General features: G+C 36.8%; 1 protein-coding gene across 1 annotated transcript; it reads right to left on the reverse strand.

The window, feature by feature from the left end:
• Nucleotides 1–942: 942 nt before the first annotated feature.
• Nucleotides 943–18,411, reverse strand: LOC120224227 (diphthine--ammonia ligase-like; the record flags this gene model as incomplete). The annotated part of the gene is made up of 3 exons (XM_039222453.1): nt 18,313–18,411; nt 14,613–14,707; nt 943–1,174 (listed from the first exon to the last, which is right to left on the reverse strand). Coding segments are annotated over exons 1-3 (350 nt in total), but the record flags the coding sequence as incomplete, so codon positions are not given.
• Nucleotides 18,412–18,770: the final 359 nt, after the last annotated feature.

The raw sequence follows: 18,770 nt of genomic DNA on the forward strand, positions 1-18,770 counted from the left end.
TTTCATGATACTGGTTCATAGTATAACTTCTTAGAAGCTGAACTTTCTATGAAGAATGAGAAAATGAAATGCAATGTCTCTTGATGTAAGTGACAGAAATCTTCCTTCACTTTGTGAAAATACACTAAGACACGCAGGAAATATTGGCTTAAATTCTCTATTTCATTAGATATGCCTTGTATGAATTGACTATAGCTGATTTAAAAAATTCACATTCAAAATACAGAATGTATTCAAATAGTTAAATATCAATGAGAATGAAAAAATAATGGCTTAATAGAAAATAATCTCCATTAATTAACAGTTACTGAATATAGTATCTAGTACATTTATAAGCCCCACACTTTCTCTCCTAAATTTTCTGTTTATAAAAATTAACAGTGAATGCGCAATGGCTGCCGAACTCTTATGTACAGGGACTTAAGTATTTAATTCATCTCTCTCTTACTAGATTTAAGCAAGGTTCAGTCTTTTAGGTCTATTTAAATTTCACCATACCAGAAAGGTCTTGCTTGAGGGCCCCCTCATCACTTCTTACCACCCTCACTCTTTCCTTTGTCTTCATAGTACTCCTCAGCACTCTTCAAGCATATGATTTGTTTGTTTGTCTATTGTCTGCACCCACTGCAAAGTAAGCTCCAACAAAACAGGGTTTTGGCTCATTTCTTCATTGCATTATCCTCAGTGCCTATATACTGAGCACATAGTAGGCATTCAATAAGCATTTGTTTAAAAAAAATGACTAAAAGGCCATCAGTTCCAAAATTCCAAGGAAAACCTTAATTAAAGACATTTGACAATCCTGACTGCCAAACTATACCAAAAGTTTTATTTTTAAATAGTAGCTAAAATAAAGGCATAGTAAGTTTTCTTTTCTGCCCAAAGACAAAATATCATTTCAAGGAATAGTTGGGTTACTAACAGTTGTTAATTGTTTATTACCACATTATTCCGTTTCTGTAATTGGTTCTTGTGCATACCTTAACAAGTTTCAAGAGTTCATAGAGATCTTCAACCTCATCACCTTCACATTCGGTGTATACTCGTCCTGTATCCACGCTCCTTCCTCTTATGGTACGGCGATAAAGGGGAAGAGCCATTGCTTCTGCATACAAATCAATGGCGTGATGACCCACTGTCTGATACATGTAGCTATCCAGTTCATCTGACCCCACTGTAACATTGAAAACAGAAATAATCAGTAAAACAGAGTGAAAAAGAAAGTGGATTTGAAAGTCCATCTGGGTTACTGCTTGGAGACTTACTACAGTATATCTCTCTGCATTTATGAAGTGAAATGAAGTAGAAGAGTTGCACATTTGTCCACAGTCTAGTCATCTCTACTACTAATTACAGATACATATAAATTTTTAAAACTATATACAATAAATGTTTAAAGAGAAGAGTAATATAGCCAATAAATTTTGATTAGTTTATTCGATTAAAGATTTTATTACATAAATGTTTTTCAAATCATTCAAGGTTATTTACAAAGTCATCTGGAGTTGTAGGGAAAACCTTTCTTAACTAAGTAGCTACTTGTTGAACAAGTGACAAATATCTGGAAAAATAAATTACATGCTCTTGATATATTTTATATTCAGTATTTCCACAAGACATACAAAAATGTATAAATTAAGAAGCAGTCCAAGATGGCTGCATAAGAAGACTGTGAGCCTATCTTCCACAGACATACCAAAACTACAGCTACATATGGCACAATTCTCACTGAATTCTAGCTGAATAGCTCCCTCCACAACAAGGAATAAAAGGGCAATTGAAATGTGTGATAAAAGCAGAGACTCGATCTTGCCCAAAACCCCAGCAGAAAGGGATCTCACAATACTGAGCCCTCTCATTGAGGAGTGAGGGTTTGTGCCCCACATTGGACACCCCAACCCTATGGAACCTGCACTAGAATGACAAGGACCCTAAAACAACCTGGCTTTGAAAACCAGTGGAGCACACATCCAGGGGGTCTAAGGGACCATGGGGATTTGAGATATTCCTTTTGAAGAGCTTGTGCACAGACTCACTCTTCCCAAGGCCCAGCACAAAAACAGCAGTTTGAGAGATGACTGGATTATATGTGAAGATTTATTTGCTAATGTGAAATTGTCGGCTGAAAGGGCAGGGACAAGTTGGGACTTTGTTTGGAGATGGAGGTGCTGGGAAGCAATATTTTCCCTCTCCTTCTTTCCACATTACTAGTGCTGGTGACAAGTGCAGGTGCCTTGTTCCCAGTACTTTCCCCCTACGTGGCAAAAGTTATAGGCATGCTCTACCCTCAGTGATCTTTCCTTGCTAAATCCACAGGCAAGCCCCACCTCTAGCGCTTTTTCCTGCATTGCTAAATCTGTGGGCATGTCCCACCCCAGTGTTTCTCCCATATCTTACTAAAGCCATGGGTGTGCTCTGCACCCAGCATTCTTCCCCTGCATCACTAAAACCCTGGACATCGCTAAAATCCATGGACATCAGCCTCAGTGCTCTCCTGCAACCTCACTAAAGCTGGCCACCAAGCACAGTCCACCCAACAGACACTCCTTGATCACCTGAACCTAGTAACCAGAGGGGCTTCTGTTTCTACACCTCACAAGACTGGCTCTGCGGAGGCTACCACACCTACAGCAGTGAGCAGACAGCAGACTGAAACTCCTCCTGTCTGCTTTGAAAAAGGCCCGTATACTTGCCCTGGAGCTTCAACCTGAGGGACAGGTTTCATGTATGTTTAGGTATGTTAGTCACATATCTAAAGATTACAGAGGTGTTCCAGGAACCACAGGCAGGCAGTTACATCTTTGAGCCCTCCTTTGGCCTTGTCACAGCTCACTGACACCTCTCAGAAAGAAGCCCTGTTTTTGTAACTGTTGCCCAGAGGACACCGTCAGATTTCAAGGTCTGGAAGTAGAGTTTATTTATACTTGTGGTCCCAGAGAAATGTATATATCTGCATTCTTTAAAAACTGCTGTCTGAGGATCTGGCTTCCAATCCACCTGAAACTAGTTCTTAACCGAGATCACTCCCTTTGGAATGCTGATAGGTCTTGGAACACCTTCAACAATGGGGTCTTATCAAGAATAAATTAGTCCACTTAGACAATCACAAAAGTTCAAAAGACAACCAGGAATTAGAGCAAAGTTGAATAAGGTTCATTTATAGAAGACCACTGCATCAAGACTGGAAGAGGTAGGGGCTTAGTTGGTTAAGGGTCCAACTTTGAGTCAGGTAATGATCTCACGGTCCATGAGTTCGAGCCCCACGTCAGGCTCTGTGCTGACAGCTAGCTCAGAACCTGGGTCTGTCTTCGAATTGTGTCTCCCTCTTTCTCTGACCTTCCCCCACTTTCTCTTGCTCTCTTTATCTCTCAAAATTAAATATTTAAAAAAAAGACCAGAAGAGGTAACTGTTTCATTTAATACATAGAAACAAATACAGAGAGTAAAGCAAAATTAGGAAACAGAGGAATATGTTCCAAATGAAGAATAAGACAAAATGTCAGAAATCACCTCAATGAAATAGAGTTAAATATTTTACCTGATAAAGACTTCAAAGTGGGTTTAATAAAGATGTTCACTGAATGAGATGAGATGGGAAAGATGAGAACTTCAACAACGAGGCAGAAAATATAAGAAAGTACCAAAATGAAGTCACAGAGCTGAAAAATACAATAATTGAATTGAAAAAGTCACTGCAGTGATTCAAAAGCAGACTAGATGAAGCAGAAAAAGGATCATTGAGCTGGAAGACAAAGCAATGGAACTCACCCAGAAAGATCAGATCAAAAAGAAAAAAATATTAAGTGAAGATAGCTAAAGTGACTTAAGAGACAACATCAAGAATAATAGCATTCACATTATTCGGGTCTAGAAGGAGAAGACAGAGAGAAAAAGAAGTAGAAAACTTATTGAAGGAATAATGGCTGAAAACATCCCTAACCTGAGGAAACAGACATACAGGTCCAAAAAGCAAACAGAGTTCCAAAAAAGATGAACCTAGAGAGAGCCATAGCAAGACCTATTATAATTAAAATACCAAATGCTAAAGACCGAGAATATTAAAAGTGGCAAGAAAAACAACAACTAGTTACATACAAAGAAACACAACCCACCCCATAAGACTATCAGCTGATTTTTCAGCAGAAACTTTGCAGAGAGAGTATCATAATATACTCAAAGTGCTGAAAAGAAAAAAACTTCCAACCAAAAATAATCTACCCAGCAGAACTATCTTTCAGAACTGAAGGAGAGATGAAGTATTTTCCAGACAAGAAAAGCTAAGGTTGTTGATCACCACTAAACTGGCCTTACAAGAAATTTCAAAGGAATTTCTCTAGGATGTAAAAAAAAGAAAAAAAAAAAAAAGAAAAGAAAAAAAAGCACTATATCTAATAACTAGAAAACATACGAAAGTAAAAATCTGATGTGTTAAAGCAAATATATAGTAAAGGTAATGAGTTAACCACTTCTAAAATCAGTTTGTAGGTTAAAGGACAAAAGTAGGAAAATTTACTATAATTACAACAGTCAAGGGATATATAAAATTAAAACATGTATAATATACTAAAAACATAATGGGACACTTAAGTGTCTCAGTCGGTTAAGATGAAACTTAAGCTGAAACCTGACCTGGTTTTGGCTCAGGTCATTCAGAAATAATGCCTGAAAACTTCGCTAACCTGAAGCAACAGACATACAGGTCCAGAAAGCAAAGAGAGTTCCAAATAAGAAAAATTTTCTCAGTTCATGAGTTTAAATCCTCACCTGGGCTCGACGCTGACAATGTAAAGCCTGTTTGGGATTCTCTCTCTGCCCCTCCTCCATTCACATTCATTCACTCTCTCCCCCCTCTTAAAAAAACAAAACAAAACACTTTTAACACATACAATGTAGGGGAGGGAATGTAGCTTTCAGAATGCATTCAAATAAAAGTTGCTATCTACTTAAAACAGACTACTATATATGGGCTATTATGTATATATGAACCTCACAGCAACCAAAAACCAAAAACCTGTAATAGATACACAAAAGATAATGAGCAAGGAATATAAATCCAACATTTAAAAAAACAGTATGGAGGTTCCTCAAAAAATTAATAATAGAACTCCTCTATGACCCAGCAATAGCACTGCTAGGAATTTACCCAAGGGATACAGGAGTGCTGATGCATAGGGGCACATGGACCCCAATATTCATAGCAGCACTCTCAACAATAGCCAAAACATAGGAAGAGCCTAAGCGTCCATCAATGAACGAATGGATCAAGAAGATGTGGTTTATCTATACAATGGAATACTACAGGGCAATGAGAAAGAATGAAATCTGGCCATGTGTAGCAACATGGATGGACCTTGAGGGTGTTACGCTGAGCGAAATAAGTCAGGCAGAGAAGGAAAAATACCATATGTTTGCACGTATAGGATTAGGAGGAACTTAACAGAGGACCGTGGGGGAGAAGAAGGGGGGAAAATAGTGGAGGAGAGGGAGAGAGGCAAACCATGAGAGACTCTTGAATGCTGACAAAAAAATGAGGACTGATGGGGGTGGGGGGGAGTGGAAGGGGGGTGATGGGCATGGAGGAGGGCACTTGTGGGGATGAGCACTGGATGTTATATGGAAACCAACTTGACAATAAACTATTTAAAAAAAGACAATGAACATTTAAAGTGATTATTGATATAGTTGGGAAAAAAAAAAAGAGAGTGGCTAAATGGATTAAATAAACAAACAAACACAAGACAACTATATGTTGCCTAAAAGAGATTTACTTTAGCTCTAAGGACACACACAGAATAAAAGAGAAGGAATGGAAAAGATATTCCATGCAAATGGAAAAAGAAAAGTGGCATTGTTATACTTAACCTTAAAACAAAGACTACAACAAAAGACAAAGGGCATTATATAATGATAAGAGCGTCCGGCCAAAAAGATGATATAAAATTTGTAAATAGTATGTACCCAACATAGACACCTAAATATATAAATATTGCCAGGTCAAATATTACCAGATCTAAAAGAAGAAATAGCAATATAGCAATACGATAGTAGAGAACTTTAATATTCCCCATTTACATCAATAAATAGATCATCCAGATAGAAAAATCAACAAAGGAACATCAGCCTTAAATGATACATCAGACCAGATGGACTTGATAGGTTTATACAGAATATCCCATCCGAAAGCAAAATACACATTCTTCTCAAGTGCACATGAACATTCTCCAGGACAGATCACATGTTAAGCCACAAAAAAAGCCATTTAGGAAAGCTGAAATAATATCCATCACTTTCTCCAACCACAATGTTATGAAAACTACAAGTCAATTACAAGAATACTGGAAAAATCACAAGTATGTGGAATTAAACAACATGCTACTGAATTAATGGGTCAATAAAGAAATCAAAGGTGAAGTAAAAAAATACCTTGAGACAAATGGAAAAGGGAATACAACAATCCAACACCTATGGGATACAGACAAATCAGTTTTAGAGGGTAGTTCACGGCGATACACGCTTCCCGCAAGAAATCAGAAAAATTTCAAATAAACAATATTACTTTAACACTTCAAGAACAAGAAAAAGAGGAATAAACAAAGCCAAAACTTAGCAGAAGCAAGGAAACAACAAAGAGTAGAGCAGAAATAGAGACTAAGGAGACAAAAGAGAAGAACAATAAAATTAAGAGCGGGTTCGTGAAAATAATAAACAAAATTGGCAAACCTTTGGCTAGATCCAGCAAAAGAATAAGAAGAAATAAATAAAATCAGAAATGAAAGAGGACATTTTATAACTGATACTACGGAAACACAAAGGATCATAAGAGTTACTAAAAACAATTATATGCCAACAGATTTGGCAATGTAGAAGTAATGGATAAATTTTTAGAAACATCCATTTTTCCAAGACTAACTCTTGAAGAAATAGAAAATCTGAATAGACTGATTACTAGTAAGGAGATTGAATAAGTAATTAAAAACCTCCCAACAAACAAAAGTTCAAGACGAGAGGGTTTCACTGGTGAATTCCACCAAACAGTCAAAAAAGAATTAATACCTATTCTTCTCAAACTTCTCCAAAAAAGCTTAATAGGAGGGAACACTTACAAACTCATTTTACAAGACCAGCTTTACCCTGATAAGAAAACCACACGAGAATACCACAAAACAAGAAAATTACAAGTCAATTACACCTAAAGAACATAGATGTAAAAATTCTCAACAAAATATTAGTCAATTGAATTCGATAATACATTCAAAGGATTATACACTATGATCAAGTGGGATTTACTCCAGGATAAGATGGTTCACATCATCAAATCAATTAACATGATGCACCATACTAACAAATGAAAGATAAAAATCGCATGATCATCTCAATACACACAGAAAAAGCATTTGAAAAATTTGGCATCTATTTAAAATAAAAATTCTCAACAAGGTGAGTATAGAGGGAAGGTACCTCAACATAAAAAAGGCAATATATGACAAGCCCAGAGCTAACATCATACTTGACAGTGAGAAATTCTAAGCTTTTCCTCTAAGATCAGAATAAGACAATGACATTCACTCTCATCGCTTTTATTCAACACAGTACTAGAAGCTCTAGTCACAGCAATTAAGGAAGAAAAAAAAAATCCACATTAGGAAGAAGTAAAACTGTTACTATTTTCAGGTGACATACTTTATATAGTAACCCTACAGACTCCACCAAAAAAAACTATTACAACTAGTAAATGAATTTTAAAAAGGTGCAGAATACAAAACCAGTATACAGAAGCCTGTCACATTTTTATACACTAGTAACAAACCACCAGAAAGAGAAATTAAGAAAACAATTCCATTTACAATCGCATCAAACAGAATAAAATACCTAGGTATAAATCTAATCAAGGAGGTTAAAATCCTGCACCCTGAAAACTATAAGATACTGGTGAAAAGAAACTGAAGAGGACAAATAAATGGGAAGATATTCCATGCTCATCAACTAGAAAAATTGTTAAAATGTGCATACTACCTACAGCAATCTACAAATTCAATGCAATCTCTATCAAAATTCCAATGGCACTTTTCACAGAAATAGACCAAAAAATTCTGAAACTTGCAAAGAGCCACAAAAGACCCTGAATGGACAAACCAATCTTGAGAAAGAAGAACAAAGCCAGAGGTTTCACACTCCTTGATTTCAAACTGTACTATAAAGCTATAGTAATCAAAACAGTATGGTATTTGCATAAAAACAGACACATAGATCGGTGGAAAAGAAGAGTGAGCCCGTAAATAAACCCACACATACATGGTCAATTACTTTATTACAAAGGAGCCAAGAAATACTTTGGGGACAGAACAGTCTCTTCAATAAATTGTGTTGAGAAAACTGGACAGCTACATGCAGCAAAAGACTAAAACTACAACACCATTTTATACCATACACAGAAATGAACTCAAAATAGGTTAAAGACTTAAAACAAATTAGAACTCAAAATAGATGAAAGACCTGAAACCATAATTCTAGAAGAAAGCACAGATAGCAAGCTCTTTTGACATTGGTCTTGGCATTGAATTTTTGGATCAGACTCCAAAACCAAAAACAAACAAATGGGACTACATCAACCTAAAAAGCCTCTACTGAGCAAAGGAAACTATCAACAAAATGAAAAAGCAACCTACTGGACGGAAGAACATATTTGCATGTCACATACCCAATAAGGGATTAATAGCTAATAAATATAAAGATCTCGTAAGGAGATATATCGGGTGGTCACTTTGCAGTTTAAACAATTATTATGTTATATACCCAAAACTAATATGCTATATACCAATTTTATCTTAATAAAAAAATAATAAATAAATCATGTTTCAGGTGGACCCATGAGCTTTGTAATATATTTTAAATAAAATTATCTGCAAGAAGAAAAAGAAATTCAATATTGTTAGAGCAGTTATAAACAGTTATAAATGTGTACAGAAATATAGCTTAACCTAGTCAGTAACACAATCACTGTCACAAGATTTCACAAATATTAATATAGGTAAAATATTCAAAATAGATGAGTCACACCAGACATTTCTGAAGATACAAATGAACTTACAAATATATTGGAACAGGCTTTTTGATATCATATTTACTTTTGAGAAAAAAGAATCATGAATGTACCAAATATTATTTCCAGATATTCATCATAGCATTATGTTAAAATTTATAGTATTCATATAATGAAATACTTTGCAACCATTTATATAATTTTGAGGAAAAGCATTTTCTATTTTTTTAATTTATCATTGAGGTATAATTGACATAATGGTATATTAGTTTCAATGTTATATTAGTGTGCAACATATTGATATAATAATTCTATAGATTGCTCAGTGCTTCCCACAATAAACATAGTCAACATCTGCCACCATACAACATTATTACAATATTATTGACTATATTTCCTATGCTACTCTACATCCCCATATTATAAACAGAAGTCTGTATCTCTTAACATACTTCATCGATTTCACCCATTCCCCTACCCACTTTCCTTCTAGCAATCACTAGTTGTTTTCTGTATTTAAGAATCTGTTTTTTTTGTGTGTTTGATCATTTGTTTAGTTTAGATTCCACACATAAATGAAATCATATATTTGTCTATCCCTGTCTGACTTATTGCACTTAGCATAATGCCCTCTAGGCCCATCCATGTTGTTGCAAATGAAGAAGGAGAATTTTCTTTTTCTTTTTTCTATTTTATTTTTATTTTTAAAATACAATTTATTGTCAAGTTAGCTAACAGACAGTGCATACAGCGTGCTCTTGGTTTCAGGATTAGATTCCCGTGATTCATTGCTTATATATAACACCCAGTGCTCATTCCAACAAGCTCATCCCTCAATGCCCCTCACCCATTTTCCCCTCCCCACCCCAACAACCCTTAGTTTGTTCTCTGTATTTAAAGAGTCTCTTAAGGTTTGCCTCCCTCTCTGTCTGAAACTATTTTTCCCCTTCCCTTCCCCCATGGTCTTCTGTTAAGTTTCTCAAATTTCACATATGAGTGAAAACATATATTAGTCATTCTCTGACTGACTTATTTCACCTAGCATAATACCCTCCAATGCCACCCACATTGTTGCAAATTGCAAGATTTCATTCTTTCTCATTGCCAAGTAGTATTCCATTGTATATATAAACCACATCTTTACCCATCCATCAGCTGATTGACATTTGGACTTTTTCCATAATTTGGCTATTGTTGATAGCACTGTTATAAACATTGGGGTACATGTGCCCCTATGAATCAGTACTCCTGTATCCTTTGGATAAATTCCTAGTAGTGCAATTGCTTGGGTCATAGGGTAATTGTATTTTTAATTTTTTTAATCTACACACTGTTTTCCAAAGCAGCTGCATCAATTTGCATTCCCACCAACAGTGCAAGAGGGTTCTGGTTCTCCACATCCTCACCAACACCTGTTGTTTCCTAAGCTGTTAATTTTAGCCTGGTGTGTTAATTTTCTGACTGGTGTGAGGTGGTATCTCAATACAGTTTTGATTTGTATTCCCCTGATGATGAGTCATGTTGAACATCCTTTCATGTATCAGTTGGTCACCTAGATGTCTTCTTTGGAGAAGCAGCTATTCATGTCTTCTGCCCATTTCTTTTCCTTTTTAAAAAAATTTTTTAATGTTTATTTATTTTTGAGAGAAAGAGAGACAGACCGTGAGTCAGGGAGGGGCAGAGAGAGAAGGACACACAGAATCCAAAGCAGACTCCAGGCTCTGGGCTGTCAGCACACAGTCCAATGCAGAGCTCTAACTCATGAACCGTGAGATCATGATCTGAGCTAAGTTAGATGCTTAACAGACTGAGTCATCCAGGTGCCCCTTCTTCTGCCCATTTCTTCACTGGATTGTTTTTTGGGTGTTGAGTTTGGTAAGTTCTTTCTAGATTGTGGATACTAACCCTTTATCCAATATGTCATTTGCAAATATCTATTCCCATTCCATCAGTTGCCTTTTAGTTTTCTAAAGTATCTTCTGCAGAATAGGAATCCCATGAGATAATAGCAGGTACTGGATGAAAAAAGGATCCCGTGGTCAAATAATTTATTTAAAAAGGGGATAACCATGTTAAACAGGTGTCTTTTCTGTAATTCTTCCTAGCCTAATGTGCTTTAAGGTGTTCCAATAAGAGAAGAGATTATGAACTATATCTCAAATTTATATATCCTTAGAAGACTTACATTTCATCAGGTATTTGTGTTTCAAAGAATATATCTAGGAAATGTTGTGATGGAATAATAATGACGTGGAATATGTTCACAATGTGTTAGAGTAAGTTTTAAAAAAAGGTTACAACACAATTTAACATATATGTACGTATGTGTATATGTATGCATATATGTCAAGAATGTCCAATTAACCTGAGTACGAAGAAAGAATATCCTATAAAAATGGACAACAAATGATATTTTAAGGGCCCCTTCAGTAAATAAAACCATCACCATCTGCCATCACATTATGGCCCACCAGGTCTAAACCCAACCCATACACTACACTGGCTTCCACGTACTCACATTATTATTACATACCTGTCTACTCCTACTCACAGAAGGAAGTAGAGATATAGCCAAAGTCACCGAAAAACCTTTCAGGCTACCCTCATCTCAAACTTACCCTGGATCTTTACATATATTAGTTTTAAAGAACACTGACACAACTGAATTAATATATTTAAAGAACTTTGAACTTCTCAGCAAGAAACTTCCTGATGTTAGCATAATAATTAAAACATTTTACTGACTTCAAAAACCTAGAAGACAATTTTCCTTTAAGACTCCATTTACTCCTAACCACAATGTAACTTGTATTAATGGAACCAATATTGCAACAATAGTGTGAGATCAAATAAAATCAAAAGGCTCCACTGTTGCCTGAAGCACCTCAATTAACATGCCACAAAAGTTCCTACTACAAATTTAAAGAGATGGTTTTGTGAATTTTCTGACAAGTTCACATTATCACCATTGATGGGAATAAATTCCTTTCCAGACTACGCATTCAAAACCCAGTGCCATGAATTCACTCTAACCAATTTTATACTGAAGTCATCTCTACCAGTCTTTCCTCATTAAACTTCCTCTTACAACATGTTTAGGGGAAAAATAAGTCCATCAACAAATCATTCAATAATCACCAACTTCCTGCCGACTTTAAATCAAGATTAGCTAAATCCTCTCCATTTACCAACCCACAGCCATCTATTCTCTTCCCCTACAGTTACTATAGTTTCAGCTGATTTTTTTCCCAGCTTTTACTTCATAATATTTTAATTCCATTTACTGTTGAATTTTTCTTACTAACAATATTTTAGGTAAATGTCTCCATACCATTCTGAGGTATAATTTAGAGACACATTGTACTTATCATTTTATCCATCTTACCAGTGAACCATGAGCACTTGGAAGATTATATATCGATGATTCAATACAAAGTAACTATACTAATTCAAGTAGAAAAATTTAAAACAAGATAGAAACTCCAAGGAGAAAAATTATATACTTGTATATATTATAGAAATGTCTGCTTTTAAAACACTAAGACCTCTCAGATAGAAAGCTTAAAAAACCCACTTGCCTGCTTAGCCAGAAGGAATAAGGGAATTTTTTTTTCCTTCTGGTAACAGAACATAAGGCTGCAACAAAATTCTGCTTCTTCTTTTATAGTATAGAAGTTACAGTATAGTTCCCGCTCAACCTTAGTCAGTTTTCTCTTTATTATTTAAAGTCAAAAAAAGAAGGTCATTTCCAAACACCCTTAAATGCTGTTATATTATTCATCATTGAAACCCTAGTGCAAAATCCTAGAGTGTATGTTTACCCTTCACCCTCTACAAGACCTGTTTTCTATTTCTTCCTATAAAATATTTCTAATCTCTATCTTCCCACTTTACTTCCAGCATTACTTGGGTCTTAACTGTGAAATAAAGAATATTCAAATATATGATGGAAATAACTGCTCGCTATTCTAGGCCTAATTCTAGTTAGTTCATTATTCATCTGCCCACCAAGAATTGAGTGAATGCCTACTACAGAGGCACAGAGCTATCCCATGTACTGAGGCACAAGTAAAAAAAACACAGAAGATATGATCTCTCCTCTCAAGAATAAGCAGTCTATTTGGGGATAAAAATCAAAGACAAAATAAATAGACAATAGCTGTAAAATGATATAAAAACAAAAACTGAACAGACTGGTAGCCTTGAGGAGAGAAGGAAGGAAGGAATGAAAGAAGGAAGTAAAGAAGGGAGGGAGAGAGGGAGGGAGGAAGGGAGAAAAATAGGACATATTTTAGCACTAGATTCAGATTCAACTAAATTTACTGGATGCCTACTTCATGCCAGGAACTCTAATTAGTGTTTTTACATATACTACTCATTTAATTCATCCTAAAATAACAATAGAGCCAAAGCATGGTCTTGAAAAAAGCTGAGTAAAGAAGATGATAAAAAGATCTTACTAGGAGAGCCATGTGGATAAGTAGTATTAAATAAAGTCAGACAATTGTAAATCTCTCCCTATTATACCTTAACAGTTAATATCTATAGTTATACGGGTATAATAGAAGAGTATAAAAGACAAATTAGTGAATATTTTTCTTTTTTTTAAAGTTCTAATTGTAAAAAAAAGTACAACTGTGTGGTGATAGATGTTAACTTATTGTGGTAATCATTTCTCAATATATACATATACCAAATCTTTATGTTGTACACCTAAAGCTAATACAACGTTATATGGCAATTATATCTCAATAAAAATAAACAAAATTGTTGAAGGTTGAATTGTGTCCCTCTCAAATTCTTACACTGAAATCCTAACATGCATAGCTCAAAACGTTTTTATTTGCAAGTAGGGTCAATGCAGATGTAATTAGTTAAAATGAGATCATTAGGGTGGCCTCTTAATCCAAATATGACTTGTGTCCTTTTCAAAAGGGGAAACTTGGACATGGACAAGGACACAGGGGGAGAAAATTTCTAATTAGGGAAATTTCATTGGGAAGAAAACTGAAAAAAAAACAAAAACAACCCAGCTTAAATGAGGTCTGTGGATTATCTGTGGATGTCCTTGGTATCACAGGCAAATGAAAAGTGGAAATGTACTGCTGTATGCCTCTCTCAAGTCTTATATGTTTAGCGTACATGTAAGATAGATGATCCATCGTTGTATGTCTTACTCTCCACGCTCCTAGAAGCTGTATCTTATTTATCTGTATATTGCCTACAATACTTGGAACTGTGTTGTGGTGGCACAGCAGTACATTCTGAAGTAAGGAGGTTCAAGGGTTCAAGTCTCAAGTCTTCAAGTTTGTTCAAGTTATGTACCTTGGAGAAATTTATAAAACTATGAGTTTCAGTATCTCTGTCTAATAATAAACTGTCTAGGAGTTCTTATGAGAAATAAAGGATATGTAATTAAAGACACTTAGCATAGAACCTAGCATCTAATTAGGCACTTAATATATATTAGTTCCATTTTTGTCTTTGCATACTGCACACAATAGAATACAATTATGAAGATGGGAGTTTCAGTCATTTAGAGAACTTCCCAATAAGGATATTATACACTTACCTTGGTTTTCAGCTGGTCTTAGATTTGCTAAAGCAACGATCTGATGCCCAGCAGCAGTGCACTGCATCATATTATAACAGCTATCCTTCCCACCACTGAAAAAGAAATAGACAAATATCAGGTTATTGACCATTATTAAACATAGAATCATTAGATATTCAAATACATTTATTCGACTTTTCTGAATACTTCAGGGACCGCTTTACAATTAAAATACAAAAGATCACGTGTGATTTCCATAGCAGGAGCAAACTAAGCAAATGAATCTGAATGTCTAAGGTTGCCACTCACAAGAGCTTGTGATATTATGTGCCATTAAGACAAAGACCATTCTAAACAAAATATAATAACTCTTTGGTTTATAACAGTGGCTCTCCTTTATATACAAAATGCTTTGAAAATTAAAAATATGATTTAATTGTACGTTCTAGCTAAACAGCTATTACATATGTTCCTTAGATGAACTCCTCCTTGGAAAAGTAGAAAAATATCTATTCTGTTTTACTATTAGAAATCTAACAACTGGCCACCATCACCAATTAAAGGCTCAAATTAAAGATCTGAGACCCAATCTAAGGACAAAGTTTGATGGACTTGGTGGGATCACATTCTGTAGAGATAGAAAACAAAATGCTGAATTGCCCTGATGAAGTTAAACATCAGTACCATCAGTACTTTAGCTATCACTATACATATGATGGCAAGTGCTAACTTCGGCAGCATATTTATACTATATATACAATGGCAGGACAAGGCTTGTGCCTTAGATCTAGTAAACAGATTGAAGGAAATTTCTAAATTCTAGAACCAAATCTACCTAAGGCAAGGGCAAATCACTTAGTCAAGATGAGTGGTTTATTTATAACAAGGTTGAAAGGCAAACCTTTACACCAATGGCAACCTCTGTGCCAAGTTCATCTATAATAAGGTTGAATGGCAAGGTTGAATGACAACCTTTATTTTGGTTTAAAACTCTACTGTTTCTCATTGTACGTATTTCTTTACTTTCTCATCACCTCTCTTTTTTCCCCTCCTATTCCATTCTTTCCAATCTTTAAGATCTGCAGGTGCACTTCCAGGCACTTGAGACCCGTTCATAGCCCAAGAAACTTTTAAAAAGAGATTGCCTGGCCTAGAAACTGGCCCTTTTGGCTTTTATTTTAGCTGCCAACATTCATCTGCCTCTACCACATTCTAATCAATAACTGTCATTCCAGAACTTCTCAAGGGGAGACCACAAGGGGCATTGTGAAGTTATAAATCATGCTCCCTTTCCTCAGACTCTGATATTCCCCTAAATCTTCCACAACTTCCCCTATTGAACTTCAGGGCTCTATTTTCTCAGGACAAAGAGATTTGACTAATGTTTTTAGAATATTTAGAATATTAAAGATTAATGGGCATAAAAATCACAGTTCTAATCCTTTGGATTATTAAAGATTAAAGAGTGTACCCCTGGGGCACCTGGGTGGTTCAGTGGGTTGAGCTCTGACTCTTAATTTCCGCTCAGGCCATGATCTCAATTTAGTGGGTTGGAGCCCTACATCAGGCTCTACGATGACAACCTGGAGCCTACTTGAGATTCTCCCTCTTTCTCTGCCCCTCCCCTGCTCCCACTCTCTGTCTCTCATAAAAAATAAACTTAAAAAAATAAGAAAGGGTATACACCTATAATCAGAACTTAGCTTTATAATTCATTTATAAATACACTAAAATTTCAAATAGGGCTTTAAAATAGTAAACTGTGTTCAATGAAACGTTAGTGTCCAACAAATACTGTAAAAACAAAAGGTTTGGGAAATGCTGAGCAGCTTATTTGCATCTTAGAACATTACAAACTACATAAGCATATGTTAGGTGAGAAGTCCTAAAGAAGATTAGAATTTTAAAATCCAACTCTGGTACACTAAGTGAAGTTACTCAGTGTGCTTGGGTTTACATGCTTTGTTATAAAACCAAAGAATGGTTTTAGCTATTTCTCAAGGTGTCATTCAACTGTAAAACTGAAGAAGTCAATCTTTGTGTATAAGGAGAATAATGTTTTTTATGTTCTAAAGATATGTGAGAATCTTGGTTTCACTTATCCCTTAAAGCACACAAATATATCCCATCTCTCACTTTAGTACATACACACAGACATGATATATTACAAATAGATTCACTGTGTTTAAGTTTAAATTCATATATATTCAAATGTATATTCATATAAATGTACATATTATGTATGCATTCATATTCTAATATATAAATTGTTATATATCCATACTTATAGCATGTCTCCTAACATTTACACAGATTTTACATTTAGCAAGAATTTTCCAACATTGATGATTTTAGTAATTTGCTTTTTTATCATAAAAGTAATATATACACATTACTGAATATTTACTGTAATGGATTATAGTAATCTTCTATCAGTCCCTCCAGGATCTAAATCTTCAGTTGGTGTGTCTTACTTCAGTGGTTAAACTTTTGGCAAGTTGCATATGACGTAAATTACTCATTTCCTGGACTACTTTTTATCCTTATCTATTTGATCATGAAGATCACAGGGTCAGAGATTAATCGTTCACTTTACAGAAAAAATTTACTTAAGATCAGTAACTATTTTGACATTAGGGAGACCTAAAAATGGCACTGGAATATTCCAGTCACTGCAGAAAGGATTAGACTGCAACATCAAGAGTTCTTAATTCACAGGTCACTATTGTTAGGCAGTATCAATTACCTAGAACATTGAACAAAAACGTTTATGAAATCTTCAACGGACTCGCAAAAGAAAACATGATTGTGGTATATCTCAGACACTCTATACAGGTCCTAATCTCATCAAATATACATGTACTGTAGTCTAAACTCCCTTTTTAATGTTGTTATGGTTATCTTTGCTTCGGTTTCCATATTCATATGGAAACATTTAAACTGGCCTGTCTTTGGTTATCACAGGACTTACTTTTTATAGACACCTAAATACGATGCGCTACTACAGATTTCAAACTTTTGTTTGTGATAGAGTACGTTACCATACATCAATCTAAAAGCAGGTGAATGTCTACGGCAAAAGCAACTGGATTTAGAATAAAACTGATACAACCCCATCTTCATCCCCAGGGAAGAGACTCTTCCTCGGTACTTGAACCCCAAGGTAAAATACACCTTTGTCAAAAGCAAACCAGGCGCAGCGGGACTGCGGGCGAGGGAGAAGCGGCCTTGAGGGGGAGGGGGCGGAGCTAGAAACAGCTCCGGGAGGAAGGCGGACCGAAGGCACTCCCGCAGGGACTTGAGTAAGTGGAGTGAAGCCGTGGTTCTCAAACTTCGCCGCCCAATACACTGTTTAAGAATCCGACCCGGAACCTTGTGAGAGTAATGAAACCAGCGTTCTGGCAGTGAGACCCAGACACGGGTGGGTTTTCAAGTTCCCCCCGGTGAACGCAATGTGAATCCACGTGTGATGGCCAGAAAATCAGAGGAAGGGGCTGGGAGACTGGAGGAGCGCCGGCCAGGACCGCGGGAGGGGCCGGGCCACAGCCCGAAAACTCCGCCTCTTCCTGTGGCCGCGGGGAGCCGCTGGGCCCCGACACGCGGTTCCTGGAGACACTTCTCCGCGCTGCCGAAGGCGGCGGCGGCGGCTGCAGTTCAGCGGCAGGAGGGGATGAGAGGCCGGTGGGGGAATAGGAAGGCGGCTCCCGCGCCGCGTTACCTGATCAGAGCGGCGACCCTCATGCTGGGCGCAGTGCGCGTGCGTGCGACGGGCGCGTGCGGGAGCCGGGAAGTCGCCGGCGCCGCCGCCGCCGGCCGTGACGCGCCGCGGGGCCTGGTGCGGGTGTTCGCCTCGCCGCCTGTCAGCCGCTGGGCGCTGCGACCTCTGCGGCTGCCTCGCGGAACACCTGGCCACGGAGGAGGCGCCACGTCGGCGCCTTGTCCCTGTGACGGGGACCTCCTGGCCCAGAAAAGAATGCTGTTTAGGCACGGCCTGACCACCTAAGTGAGGGCACTGAAGCTGCCGGGGTAAGGGCAGGGTCCGCGTCGCCGAGCCCAAGTGCGGTGGCAGTGGGTTCCTTTCGGCAGGAGAACGTCCAAAATCACTTATGCTGCAAATTGAAACACTTGTGAACATGCAAACGGAGAGGAAGTTTGTTGTAAGGCCTTCTGCAAGAA

Source organism: Hyaena hyaena, unplaced genomic scaffold (genome assembly GCF_003009895.1).
Source record: "Hyaena hyaena isolate Hyena2069 unplaced genomic scaffold, ASM300989v1 scaffold_1134, whole genome shotgun sequence".
NCBI classification, from domain to species: domain Eukaryota; kingdom Metazoa; phylum Chordata; class Mammalia; order Carnivora; family Hyaenidae; genus Hyaena; species Hyaena hyaena.